Source organism: Grammomys surdaster, unplaced genomic scaffold (genome assembly GCF_004785775.1).
Source record: "Grammomys surdaster isolate TR1022 unplaced genomic scaffold, NIH_TR_1.0 126133, whole genome shotgun sequence".
Taxonomy (NCBI): Eukaryota; Metazoa; Chordata; class Mammalia; order Rodentia; family Muridae; genus Grammomys; species Grammomys surdaster.
This window is the reverse complement of record NW_021620941.1, coordinates 2,290,590-2,303,621: the sequence shown is the minus strand read 5'-3', so window position 1 is coordinate 2,303,621 and position 13,032 is coordinate 2,290,590. Positions and strand designations below refer to the sequence as shown.

General features: G+C 46.9%; 1 protein-coding gene and 2 pseudogenes across 2 annotated transcripts in view; 2 read left to right on the top strand and 1 right to left on the bottom strand.

Moving 5' to 3' along the window:
- The window catches only part of Nup214 (nucleoporin 214), a 91,115-nt gene that overhangs the window by 10,492 nt on the left and 67,591 nt on the right, over nt 1-13,032 (top strand). For both annotated transcript variants that reach the window (XM_028757192.1, XM_028757191.1), the window contains exons 8-13: nt 3,262-3,368; nt 3,896-3,962; nt 4,945-5,071; nt 6,058-6,219; nt 10,033-10,495; nt 11,683-11,858. In XM_028757192.1, coding sequence (XP_028613025.1) covers nt 3,262-3,368; nt 3,896-3,962; nt 4,945-5,071; nt 6,058-6,219; nt 10,033-10,495; nt 11,683-11,858 — 1,102 coding nt within the window. The remainder of the gene's footprint in view (nt 1-3,261; nt 3,369-3,895; nt 3,963-4,944; nt 5,072-6,057; nt 6,220-10,032; nt 10,496-11,682; nt 11,859-13,032) is intronic.
- On the top strand, nt 107-1,588 carry LOC114612213 (annotated as a pseudogene).
- LOC114612214 lies at nt 7,757-8,045 on the bottom strand (annotated as a pseudogene).

The following is a 13,032-nucleotide window of genomic DNA, read 5'->3' as shown; positions in this document are numbered from 1 at the left end:
CCCGACAAACATTACCAGAGTTCTGCAGCCCACACAGTTATAGAAACCCAGTACTCTGTGACCTCTGCACTCTTGCTTGTCAGTGTGCCCCTTTCTCCTGCTCTGGATGATGTCAGAGCAGGACCTGGCAGATATGCTTCAGATTGAAGTGCAAGACCTGAGTCCTGACCATCTAGTTGTTTTGGAGAATCATGTTGTGACAGATGATGGTGAGCCTGCTTTGAAGCAACTAGGGTTCAGTTGCCAAGATCCCTCTATAAAGTCTTTCCTGTACTCTGTTAACCAGACAGTATGTTTGTGGTTGGTTAGCATTGAGGCCAAGTTGCAAGCTCTCGAGGCTACTTGCAAACCTCTGGAAGAGAAGCTAGACCTGGTCACCAACAAACAGCATAGTCCCATTCAGGTTCCCATGGTGGCTTGTTCCCCACTTGGTGCCTGCAACAGACCTGCAACAAAATGCTATGTGCTGTTCCTGGGTGTTGGTAGAATACCATTGTGGTGAAGGTGCCTGGTCAGGATGACAGCCACAATAAAGATCGGAGATGAGGTCAGAGACCAGTGACTCCGTGTTTAACTGAGGCCAGCTGGGGAAGCCAGAACATTGGAAGCAAGATCACACTTGGCACCCTGAACTCTGAGGAAGACTATGCCATTGGCACTAGTGTCATCATCCCCTCTGACATGCCGCATATCAGCACGAACTCGCACAGCTGAGAAGATGGCACTAACACTGCTGGACTACCTGTTCCACCGTGAGGTACAGGCCGTGGCTAACTTGTCAGGCCAGGTCAAGCACGGGAAGAAGCAGCTGGACCTCTTCTCTAGCTATGGCATCCAGTGTGGCCTCTTCTATAAATTTGGAATCATGGGATCTAACTAGTATCAGTAAATCAGAACACTGACTCTGAGTGCCATACAGCCTGGCTGTGGAAGTAGCGAGGCCAGAGCTTGGCAGTTGAGAGCTTCTCTTGGAGGACACCATCCTCATCCTCATAGTGCCTCAGAGACGATGATGGGCACCCCTCTACCCACAGTGAGCTATAGCAGTCGTAGCCACAGGCCCCACACTACATGTTGGCCAACACTCAGTAAGTGCAGATCCACCAAACTAGAGAGGATGGACAGGTACAAGTAATCCCACAGGGCCAGCTCCACATTGCCCAGGTGCCTTAAGGGGAGCAGGTGCAGATCACGCACAACAGTGAGGGCAAACTGCAGATTCATCATGTTGGTCAGGATGGATTGTCTTGGGGCCTGTGCCAGAATCCCATTCCTGTCAGTGGTGATTCAGTGGCCTAGTTAATCACTCTCAGCTTTGGCCTCTAAAAGGAGACTCACTTGATTTGCCTGGCCTGCTAGAAATGAGATGATCCAGGGGAGATCCTGTAGGGTGCTCAGCTCATAGCCATGGCATCTTCAGACCCTGCTGCTACAAGAATAGACAGGTCGCCGCTGCAGGGCAGTGACATTCAAGTTTAGTATGGCCAGCTAGCACCTATGAGCAACCCCACAGCTGTAGCACAAATGGGCATTGCAGCCCGTTCTGCAACCCGAAATGCAGCTTGAACATTGAGCCATCCAGATCTAGTGAGTCCAGGCATTGGTGCTGACTGCCCTGTCCCCTGCTCTCTTGCTTCAGCAAGCACCTATGGCTTCTGCAGGGCATCTGAAAGCTCCTCCTGGGGAACGGTCCTGGTTACCCCTGCTAGAAGGTGCCTCAGGATTTGAGTCTCACTGCTGATTTCCAGAGAATCTTATCTCGGAGTATGTTGAGTACATTCAGAAAAACAACCACTATGATATTTGCTTTAAATAGCTTTTAAAATTTGTGGTGGTGTTTATACCAAAAAAGAAAATGGAGAGAAAAAAACAAAGCCCAAACCAACCAACCAAGCAAACAAAAAAATCAGAACAGGAACACAGCTGTGGAGTAGCAGAAGCTTTGGCTGTTTGTTCCCTTAGGTTACTGACGTAGGTGTTGGAGACAGCTGATGATGCCGCAGCACTCTGGACCTGCTGTTAGGGACATGCTCCTCAGTGTGAATGTGCAGTTATAATGAAATAAAGTGTATTTATGATAAAACAAAAAGCAGGAGGAGCCCTTTCTATTTCTGGTTCTTTCGAAACCTCTGACGTTTGTCAGCCCCTTATTCTGTAGAGGAGAGATGTGGCTCTTCCTGTGCCCCTGCATGTCCATGCTTCAGCTCTCTCCCTCTTTAAAGAGACATCGATCCTTTTATGTCTATGTTGGGTGGTAATTCTGTGTATTTTTTAGTATATATATGGAGACGTGAAATCTCTAGATCTTTTTGTTTTGTTTTTGATGCTTAAGATTTGATCTGTGCCACAGACACTCAAGTGAGGATTCTGTCACTGAATTATGTTTTTAGCCCTTCCTTGGTTTTCTGAGGCAGGGTCTTGCCTCAGGATAGTTCAGTTTGGCCATGAACTTATAATTTGTTTGCCTCTGTCTCCCAGCTGCTGGAACTCTATGCATATTCCTCTGTGCCCTTCCATCTTTGATGAGCTTTAGAAAGCATGCCCCTCAGGAAGGTTGTAACAGTGTTCTGATTCACCACCCCTTGGGCTCCCAGCTCAGGCTTTAGTGGATGCTGTGTTCACATTTACACGGAGCCAGTATGTGAGGAAGTGTCGCACTGTTTTTCTTTTTTTTTTTTTGAGACAGGGACTCACTGTGTAGTGCAAGATGGCCTTACATTTTCAACAATCCTGCTTCAGCCTCCCAGGTATTAGGATTATAAGAGTGCGCCACCATACCAGGCTGTTGTAGTAAATCTTAGGTGTCTGCTGAGGGTCAGTTTAAAACTACATTTATCAAGATGTCTTCTCTCATGATATCAGTAAGTCTTTCCATGGGAGTAATAGTCACAAAAGTACTGGCTGACTCCTGGTGCTTCCTGTGGTAGGCCGAGAATGGTCAGTGAAGGATTCTTCACAGCACTCGGATGGGCTCTGAGGAAGCCTGTGGGTCTATTGTAAAGGAGACAAAACCAAGTAACATGAAGGCTGAGTGAGTCACCCCTGTGTTTCCTGTAGCAGGGCATGGCAGAATTTAGTTCCTATTCAGTTGCCTGGGGCTTGGGTTTCTGTTCCTTATGTTACCCAGTGTACTTCCAGAGCTCATCCCTATGTTTGTGCACAGACTTTCGCATCCAGTTTCTGGTTAAGCTTGAGCAATTGTGATCTACATGTGTAGAGTACAAAGAACTTGCACATCTGATTCCCCTCTCTCGTTCATAGAAAAAAGAAGAAAAGCACCCAGAAGTATTTGTGAACTTCATGGAGCCCTGCTACAGCAGCTGCACAGAGCGTCAGCATCATTACTACCTCAGCTATGTCGAGGAGTGGTGAGCAGAGCGCTCTTGCTGTCACTGTCAGGCCACACCCTCAGTCACTGACCTCAGTAGGAAGTTGTTCAGCAAGAGAGGGAAATACAGGCTGAGAAGCCCCCAGTATGCCGAGTGGATGGGTAGTAATGTCCTATGGCTAGGATGGCGACTTCCCAACCCTCACCTGTTTGTAATCAATATGTACTAGTCTTGCAAAGCCTAGTACGTGTGTTTGTTTTTGAGACAAAGTCTCAATATTAGTCTGTACTCACTGTATAGTCTAGGCTGGCCTCAAACTCATAGAAACCCGCCTGCCTCTGCCTCTAGGGATAGGGCTGCCACCACACTCGGTACCGCAAAGTCCAGTTTTTTCAACCACAGTGAGTAGTAGTGGGTAGGTTCTCTAAGGCTTTTTCAAACTAGAAAGCTCAGCACCACCTGTAGCGCCTTCCATTCTCTCACCAGCCCAGTATTAGCTCTGCAGACGCAGTCAGATTCAACTGATGATGAGCTTTTGGTAATGACCTTTTGGTTTGGTTCTTAAGGGATTTAGTGCTGGCAGCATCGGCAGCTTCAACAGAAGTTAGCATCCTCGCTCGACAAAGTGATCAGGTAAATTTCTCCTTTTTTCTTACTTTGATGTTGAATGATGCTTTTTTGAAAGAGGTAACTGGTTAAGACTAATGAGAACACATTCCTTTCAATGAGCTTTTAGTGCAAAGACTAAATGACAGCAATAACCTTCTCCCTTCCCTCCCATATGAGTGTTTTTACACAGGGTTGGGGATTGAACCCAGAGCTTTGTGCACATACAGCAAACACTCTCCCAACCTTGGTCTCTTTTCTGTTTGCAGGCTCCCCACTGCCACTGTCTGCATGCTGGCCTGCTATGGTTATCAGACCCTTTGGCTTTGTTTGTAGATTTATTTAAGAGTTAGGGTCAGCTTGGTTTGCAGCCCTGTGACGGCACCTTTTTTACGTGGCACAGCCATGCGTGTTAGTGTGTGCTCTACTGGGCCCGAGCAGCTTCTGTGCTCCAGCCTCGTTCCTTGTCTCCTGTTCCTTTCTGACTCATGCTTCCCAGTGGGTCAACACAGAAGCTAGGCAGAATGAGTCTTAAGACTCGAGACTCATTTCTTAGATGGAATGGAACCCAGCCACGAACATGAGGAAGAAGGGAGTTACCTGATAGATGTGGAAGCTTCTTGTGGAGTGTAAGCAGCAGGACCAGGCGGCATGAGACATGAGGAGGAAAGGACCTAAGGTTGCCTTCTGTCTCAGCACATAGTGACACAGCCATCTGCAGAAGGTGGCTGTCGGACCTCCTGTCATTGTCCTTAGGAACTGCCAGGTTATGGGAGGCACCTGTAAGGCAGGGGGTGGGTACACCGGGCACAGGTGAAGTCGACTCACAGAACCACTCACAGGCTGGGGTACTTGTGGCTAGTGGATGCTGTTGCAGGTGTCAGAGCCTCCCCTGTGTCAGCACAGGAAGCTGAAGCACAGCACGTGCTCTGTGGTAACTGATTGGGTGGTGCTGCGGAGGGGTGGTGCAGGATGCTAAGCCACACGCTGTTCTCTCGTGTCTCCCCAGACCAACTGGGAATCTTGGCTACTGGAGGACTCTAGTCGAGCTGAACTGCCTGTGACAGACAAGAGTGATGACTCCTTGCCTATGGGTGTTGCCATAGATTATACCAATGAAGTAGAAGTCGCCATCAGTGAGTGTTGCCTAGTGTGTGCTGTAGAAACAGCTGTGCTGTAATGCTTGATACTTAGAAGCCATTAGCACATTTCTACCTGCAGAGTGGTGGGAGTTGTGTCACGACAGTGCAAAGCTACCCAGAGATGGGGACTCATTGCCAACACTGCAGCCAGACACGGCTCATGTGTCTGCACTGAGTGAGGACGCAGCAGTTGAATTTCATGGCATATTTTGCCCATTTTTTCCCATTCCCTAGTGACTTCACAAGTGTCACTATCAGCTGGCAGTGCACCCAACGCTGGGTTAAGAGAAGAATGAGGGAGTAGTGCTCTAAGCTCCTGTTCTCCACATGGGACCTGAGCATGTTCTCTGAGTATGCCGTTCCCCTGTGGAGGTCAGCAGTGTGACCACAGGGAGAGATGTCCTGAGGCAGCTGAGGACTATCTGCCTGCTTGAGCTTCACTCTGCAGAGCTGTCCTGCTCAGGCACCATCGGCCTGTCCCTTCCCTGGTTTGGTCTGATGAGCTTGGATTCTTCTCCTCTTGTGTACTTATGATTCCACTGGGAATGAGTATAAAATAGCTTAACTTGCTCTCTCTCTCTTTCCCCCGGCCGCCCCCCGGGGGGGCCCCGCCCCCCCCCCGTGTGTGTGTGTGTGTGTGTGGTGTGTGTGTGTGTGTGTGTGTGTGTGTGTGTTTTATTGTCATTTTTATACCAAACCCAGCATTGCCTAGAGACTCCTAGCTTGTCAGGGTAGTGTTGAACCTGCCTTATGAATGGAGGAGCTTGGGAGAGTACAGGGCTGCTGAGTGTCCCACAGGGCCCAGCAGGATGTGGGGATCTAATAGTGATAAAGCTCTTGATGCAGCCGCTGCACAGTCACATCTGAGTGAGCTGCTGTTGAGAGAAGCACGTCAGTACCTCATGCAGGGCAGCCTGCCCTTCAGGCCAGGCCTGGAGACTGACCTGGCTCTTTTCTCAGCTCTTTTCTCTTTTTCACAGACGAAGAAAAGACTCTTCCTCCTGCTCCGGTTCTCCTGTTACTTTCAACAGATGGTGTGCTTTGTCCATTTTATATGATCAATCAAAATCCTGGGGTTAGGTCCCTAATCAAGACCTTGGAGCTGCTCTCAACAGAAGGGGAGCGACAGCCTAAGTCCTCAGGTGTGTGCCTCTTCCTCCTTTGGCAGTCCATGATCATCTCCAGAGGTGAAGGTGACGTAAAGATGCCTGTGGTCACCTACACACAGTCAGTTCACTGCAGGAACATCTTGGCTGATCTTGTCCTTGAACCTGTGTGCACACCTTTGTCTCCTTTAGCCTCCAGGCCCATTCTCCAACTCTTACTGCACTTGACAGAGAAAGGAAGGTCAGCCATGTTGATCCAAGCTCTTCTGTATGACCTATTTTAAAGAACTGCTTAATCATGGGAGTTAGTCAAGCAGGTGACAGTTTAAAATGTAACTGTGTGTGGACAGTTTAAAATGTAACTGAAAAATGTTTATTGACAGCAAGGAAGTAGAAAGACGCATCATGAAGGACCACTGTGTGTTGTGTTATGCTTCCGTATAAAACAGTCCACACACAGAAACATGAAAAGGGGCTCTTAAACTCTAGTGGCTATTTCTGGCTAAGAGGAATATGGAGACGTTAGTGTCTCATTTTTATTTCATTATCTTTTGATTTGTTTTCCCCCTCTTTTAGAGTATTCTCAGGGTAATATCTGTAATGCAGAAAAATTAGAAAATCCAAGAACAGGTTTCATAGACCATCAAGAAATACCATAGTATTTTAGAATGGAATCTTAGCGTACATATAGAGATGCTCATCTGTATTGTCTATGTGGTTTTTTTTCTTTCCAGTATTGTATCATTTGTGAGAAGAAAATGCCAAACTTGTTAGAAGGCCTTCCCCACCACCATATATTGGGGTTTTACTATTTTTCTCTTCTTTGGTTCTGTGAGAATGTGACTGATACTTTTCTTCTTCTGTGACTAAATGCCCATAATGTCACTAGTTCCACTTAAGGACTGCTGCCCATTGTGGTGGGATATGGTTGGTTATCCTTGGTGATGATTTCATGCTGTCCTGTAAGGCAGAGTGACTCATCACGGATGCTGGCATATGTTGTAGTGCTATACTGAATTTCGCTTACTGTGGGGTGGGGGTGGGTGGACGTTATGTTCTCCCCTCATGCTTTTCATGAGCACCTACACCCAGCTTCAGTCTAGTGAGCAGGGCCGCCCATCAGGCCAACACCTGTGGGTAATTGTTTCTGAGCACTGTTCTGCATGAGGGACTGTGACCCACCATTGAGTGCCTGAGCACAGCCATGGGTGGTGCCTGTTAGCTTTTTCTTTTTTCTTTTCTTTTTCTTTTTTTTTAAGGGGGTTGAAGTAATTTTTAGTTTAAGAAACAAAACAGCTTTCCAAGGGGACAAAGGGAACTGAAGGTCAGAAGGAAGCTGGGTGTGGGGTAATCATACGCTCTCATTCCAAAGCCTGGAAATGAGACCTGAGCTGTCCCGGGGACTGACTGGGTCATCAGAGGCACTCCTTGGTGGGGTGGGCAGAGCTACCCTTGATCAATGGCAAGGTCTTCATGGGCTCTCAGGCAACCACCGTGTGCCCACTCATGATTAACACTGTTATTCTTGGGGGACATTAAATTAAGGAATGACACAGGAAGCCAAGACAGTAGATTATTCAGTTGGATTCTGAATCACAATCAGGAAATAGTCTTTATCTGGGGCCACCATAATTTCATTTTTCTTGGAGCGAATTCGAAGGAAGGTTAGGTCATTCTGGGGGTCAATCTCAGGCACAGTGCTCCGCGCCTCAAGATGAAGTTGTGCATGAGGTTGGCATACTGTGTAGTGGTGGGGTTGTCCTTTGTGCTCCTGATGGGATGCCTTCTGTGTTCACCACCATGATGCCCTGTACTCCTTTCTGGCTCTGAAGCCTCTTGAGTGTTTCCTCCACTTCTGCCATCTTGGACAGACCCAGCAGCTCCCGGCTGGTAGCTTTCCTAGTGATTGTTCTCCTTCCCTCTCATCTAGTGTAGAGGTAACAGCTATTTCCTGGTTAGTGAAAAGGGAGTAGTGAAAATGGGGGACAGTCTGTCCTGGGACCTGCCCTGATTGGCTAAGGCAAAGTCAGCGCTTTGGAAGAAGACATTAGTGGTTCTGTCTGTTCCCACAAAGCAGCTCCAAGGCTGTGGTGTTGATTGACCAGTAGTAGCAGGGTGAGGGTCTCCAAATACTTAGTTCTAATCGTCCTGGGGGGAGTGGCTGCAATTGCTTTAGGATGTGGCCTCAGTTTTTTATTCTGGTCCTAATGGGCACGGTAATGGTTTCTGTCTACATGTTTCATGTCTGCATGTTTCTTTGAAGACTTTATCTCTTGCTGGTTCCATAGCTATTGTGTAGAAGAGGTAGCTGAGTAACCTAGAGCATAGGCTCAGGTCTTCTAGAAGTGACAGAGTGTCAGAGGTGGCGCTTTCACTCTTGTGTCTTCTCCATGCTCTTGAAGACAAGATCTCGGTCTCTCATGAAGACCAACTGTCATCTTAGCTTAATAGTCAAGGCCAACTAATGAAAATCAGAAGTGCACTTGTTTTTTAAAGTGTTTATTTATGTAGTTGAATTGATATTTAATTTATAGAAAGTTGGGAGAGTAGAATTCCCCTTTTTGGGGAAGCTGTTTTCCAGTGCTTCTGCATGAACACTTTTATATTTATAATCAAAATGTGGACATCACTGGAATGTTGATTTTATTTATTTGTATGTTTTGATACTGTTTTTTGTTTGTGATGGGATCTTACTTTGTAGGCCTGGCTGGCCTGGAACTCATGGACATCAGTCTGTCTGCCTTCTGGGTATTGGGAGCAAAGTTGTGCACTGCTGTGCCCAGCCTGACATGTTGATTTTGAATTTGAGCTGTAAACATTTTTTTAAGTTCTTAGCTAATTTTCATGGTTTACAATAGTTGACTTTTTTTTTAATTAATTAATTTTTTTTTTTTTTTAGACATGGTTTCTTTGTGTGTCTCTTACTGTCCTGGAACTCACTTTGTAGACCAAGCTAGTCTTGAACTCACAGAGATCTGCCTGCAGTACTGGGATTAAAGACACATGCCACCCCTGCCTGGTATTTGTTTCTGTTTTTTTGAGGCAGAGTCTCACAGTATAGCTTTGGCTGGCCTGGAGCTCTGTGTAGACCAGAATGGAATTAATTCAAGAGATTTGCCTGCCTCTGCCTCTCTGCCTCTCTGCCTCTCTGCCTCTCTGCCTCTCTGCCTCTCTGCCTCTCTGCCTCTCTGCCTCTGCCTCTTCTAGGAGTATTGGGACATAAGGTGTATGCTATCATGCTTGGCTAAGTTTACATGTCTTTGATTAAAGAGATTGGATTTTTTTTCCCTGTGAATTAGGCTCTCCATTTAAATTTGTTAGCCTTGATTTTTAAGTATGGCTGGCTACTGTAGTTAAAATCTAGTTCCTCTGCCTCAGTTATTTTATCACATCTAAGTATTTTTAGGAGGACTTTGTCTGACTTCATCTTTTTTTGTAACTTCTAAATCAATGAAGTGGTTGGACTCTAAAACTCAACTCTTCCAGAGAGCTGAATGTGAGGGTTTTATTTATAGGACCTTATCTTTAATTCATTTGGAATTGCTTTTAAGTAGTGTTTTGAGGCAGAGCCCTGAACTAGGGTTATTTCCTGGTTAATAGAGTAATGAGGTTGAGGCCTCGCTGTCCGGAGTTTGCAGTATGCAGACTCATTGCACTTTCTAGCCACGCAGTCCTGTGCCTGGTGCCTTCCTTTCCCCACGTCGTCTGCCTTCAGAGTGTCACATGTGTTATCCTATGGAATCCCTGCCACAGAAAGTCCCACTCTTTGTTTTCTTACCTTGTGTCATGTAGAACCCCAGCGTTACAGTTTACGTTTGTCCTTTTGTTTCTCCCTGGTTCTCGTTACAGGAAGTTTTCCTAGCACTCCACCTTCCCCTCAAGCTCCACAGAACCTCGAAGCTCCAACAGCAGCCTCTTCGCCTCTTACCGCTGTGTCCGCTGCTCCCACTGCCACCTTCCCTGTGCCCTCTGCTGGAGGAGGCCCTTCTGTGTTCTCCTTTGGCCCTTCATCCTTCAAGTCTTCTGCTTCTGTCACCGGGGAGCCTCCACCATACCCCACTGGCTCTGACAGCTCCAGAGCAGCCCCCGGCTCTGGCACCCCCACCTTCTCATTTGCTCCTCCTTCCAAAGGCTCCCTGGCCCCGACCCCTGCAGTGGCCCCTGTGGCCACATCTGCTGCTCCCTTTACTTTCGGGTCATCAGGCTTTAAGCCCCCCTTGGAAAGCACACCTATGTCCAGTACCCCAAACACAGGGATGAAGCCTTCGTTCCCGCCGTCAGCCTCTTCGGTGAAAGTCAACCTGAATGAGAAGTAAGTCGTCTTGAAAGGCTGACTCCTCAGAAGGCTGGTTCTGACAGTGCATGGTTAAGTCACTGAGCTAGCCATTCAAGTGCAGTGCTGAACAGAGTCTTTCTGAAGGAGCACTTAGCAATGGGGATTGAACCAGTGGGAAGGCTTGAGTCTCCACTCCAAGTGGAGTCCAGAGTGTCTCTTAAAGGGTCCTTTATCTCTCCGACTGTTAGAAGTTTACCCTAAGTAGTTGTCTCACTTTCTCAGCCTGTAAAGATAGCAGGTGTTCCTTATTTTACAAAAGGAAGCAGCCATAGCATGCACCTGGGAAGGAAATGGGTCTTTTGTATTTTCTTCCTCCTCATAGCTACTCTTGACTCTCAACTGTTTTCTGTGCAGCCACCAAGGTGACTTGAGCAGTTAGGGATACACGAGGTGACTCTCCTGCTTGATTGCCTCCAAAGGTTTCTTGTTGCTTTTCTTTATAATTCAAACCCTTTCACGTGGGATCTGGTTTCCTCCAGATCTAGTTCCAGTCACGCTTCTCATCCTTATTTATTTAGCTCTTGATCTTCTTGTCTGCTGTTCTCTTCGCTACGCTGAGCATGTGGAGGGACTGTCCCCTGTATTGTACAGCCATTTCCAGCTGCAGTGAGTGTCAGAAACCCTCAGTTTGGGTTCTGCTGGCCTCATTGCCACGATGTCCTCCTGCAGCCACACTGTCATTGCTCAGATGTGACTACTTCACATGTGACTACTTCACAACACTAGCCACTTCTTGGTATTCCACTTTGTTGGGCTGCTCATTCTTTAACTGAGCTTGTCTGCAGACTTTGCATTGGTGGAGGTGACTTGACATTCTTACTAGGCCATGGTGTCTCAGAGACAGTGACTGCTTGCTTCTCTGGAGTTCTCACAAGCCAGAAATGATCATCCTCAAAACAAATTCTCATGCTTTGTTGCACCACCCCCTTAAAACAACACACACACACACACCCATGTGACAGGGTAGAAAAGAGATGCCTCATACACTAAGTGCTTCGACTGTGCTGTAGTTGATGAATAGGTGGTAACTGTGCCCTCACATGAGTAAGCACCATGTGTGCTGTTCTAAAAGCAGAGGTGACTAGTCAGTTACTTTTCATGGCTATCACTGCTCATGACCAGTAGGAAAGACTATTGTGACAGAACTCCATTTCCACTTTCAGGTTCACTGCTGTGGCCTCCTCTGCACCTGTTCATAGCTCCATGAGCACACCTTCTGTGTTGCCGTTCTCTTCCTCCCCCAAGTCACCTGCTTCTGGACCACTCAGCCATCCCACGCCTCTCCCAGCATCATCCAGCTCCATGCCTCTGAAGTCTTCAGTCTCTCCCTCGCCATCAGGTAATCTCTGAAGCTAACGGCTTCTGTCCTCAGCAAGCATGCCCTGTCAGATGGGTTCAGCAGGTCAAGAGTCCTTGCTAATGTAGTGAGGCGAGGTTATTTTGTTTGTTTTTGTTTTTTGAAATAGGGTTTCTGTGTGTAGTCCTACCTGTCCTGGAACTCATTCTATAGACTTAGGCTGGCCTCGAACTCAGAGATCCACCTGTCTCTGCCTCCTAGTGGATAATGGTGCGCACCACCACCACCTGGCTGAGATTTTTTGGTTTTTTGGTTTTTTATGTGGGAGGGGGAGTGTGTTTGTTTTTTTAAACGTTTGTGTGCTTATGTGCTTCATGTTTTAATGTGCTGTGGTTGTGGTGCTCTGACTTGGAGAGTTATGGTAGTTTCAGATCTGCTAGCCTTTATTTAGAGCTCATGATGTTTGCCCTCACACACAGCTGGTTACTGAGCTGCCTGCCCTTCAGCATGGAGGACAGGAACAGCCCTCTGGGAACCTTGTGCTTACCTCCCCTGAGACTCAGGACTACATTTCCCATCAGCCACTCTGAACATGTGGTGAAATGGGAATAGTTACAGACAGACTGTAATGCTCCTGAGACACCAGCCCTGCCTTTCCCTTCTTGTCACATGTCCAACCTGCTTGCAAAAGTATAAATACTGTGCTCATCGCCAAGGTTCAGTGTGTCCTAATAGTTTACATCTTTGCTTATCTCTTTCTTCCTTTTATGTAAAAATTTGAAAATATAGAAGAGTTGGTTGCAGACATTGTGAAACACTTGGCATCTAGATACAAGGGTGCCTGTCTCCTAAAAGCTAAGGCCATTAATTATACTCAAGAAATTAACAACAGTCAAGTTTAGGGTCCATGTCATATTTCCCAAGTGGTCTCACAACTAGCTGGGTCCCCCCCCACCCCTTTTTCTGTTCATCTCATTAGCATAGTCAAGAAAACCAGCTCAGTGGTTTGGGGACCAACACTGTTAGGATTGGATTGTTAACACATGATAGGATTTGGGTTAAAGATTTGAGGTGGTCACACTACATGGGTGATGTTCTTCACCAAGCATGCTTTTATTCAGTCTGACTGTAGAACTGTTTTGAGTTTGCCTGTGAGGGCTTTTGCTATTTTTCTTTTCTTATGTTTGTGCATGTAGTGCAGTTTCTTGGGGAAACC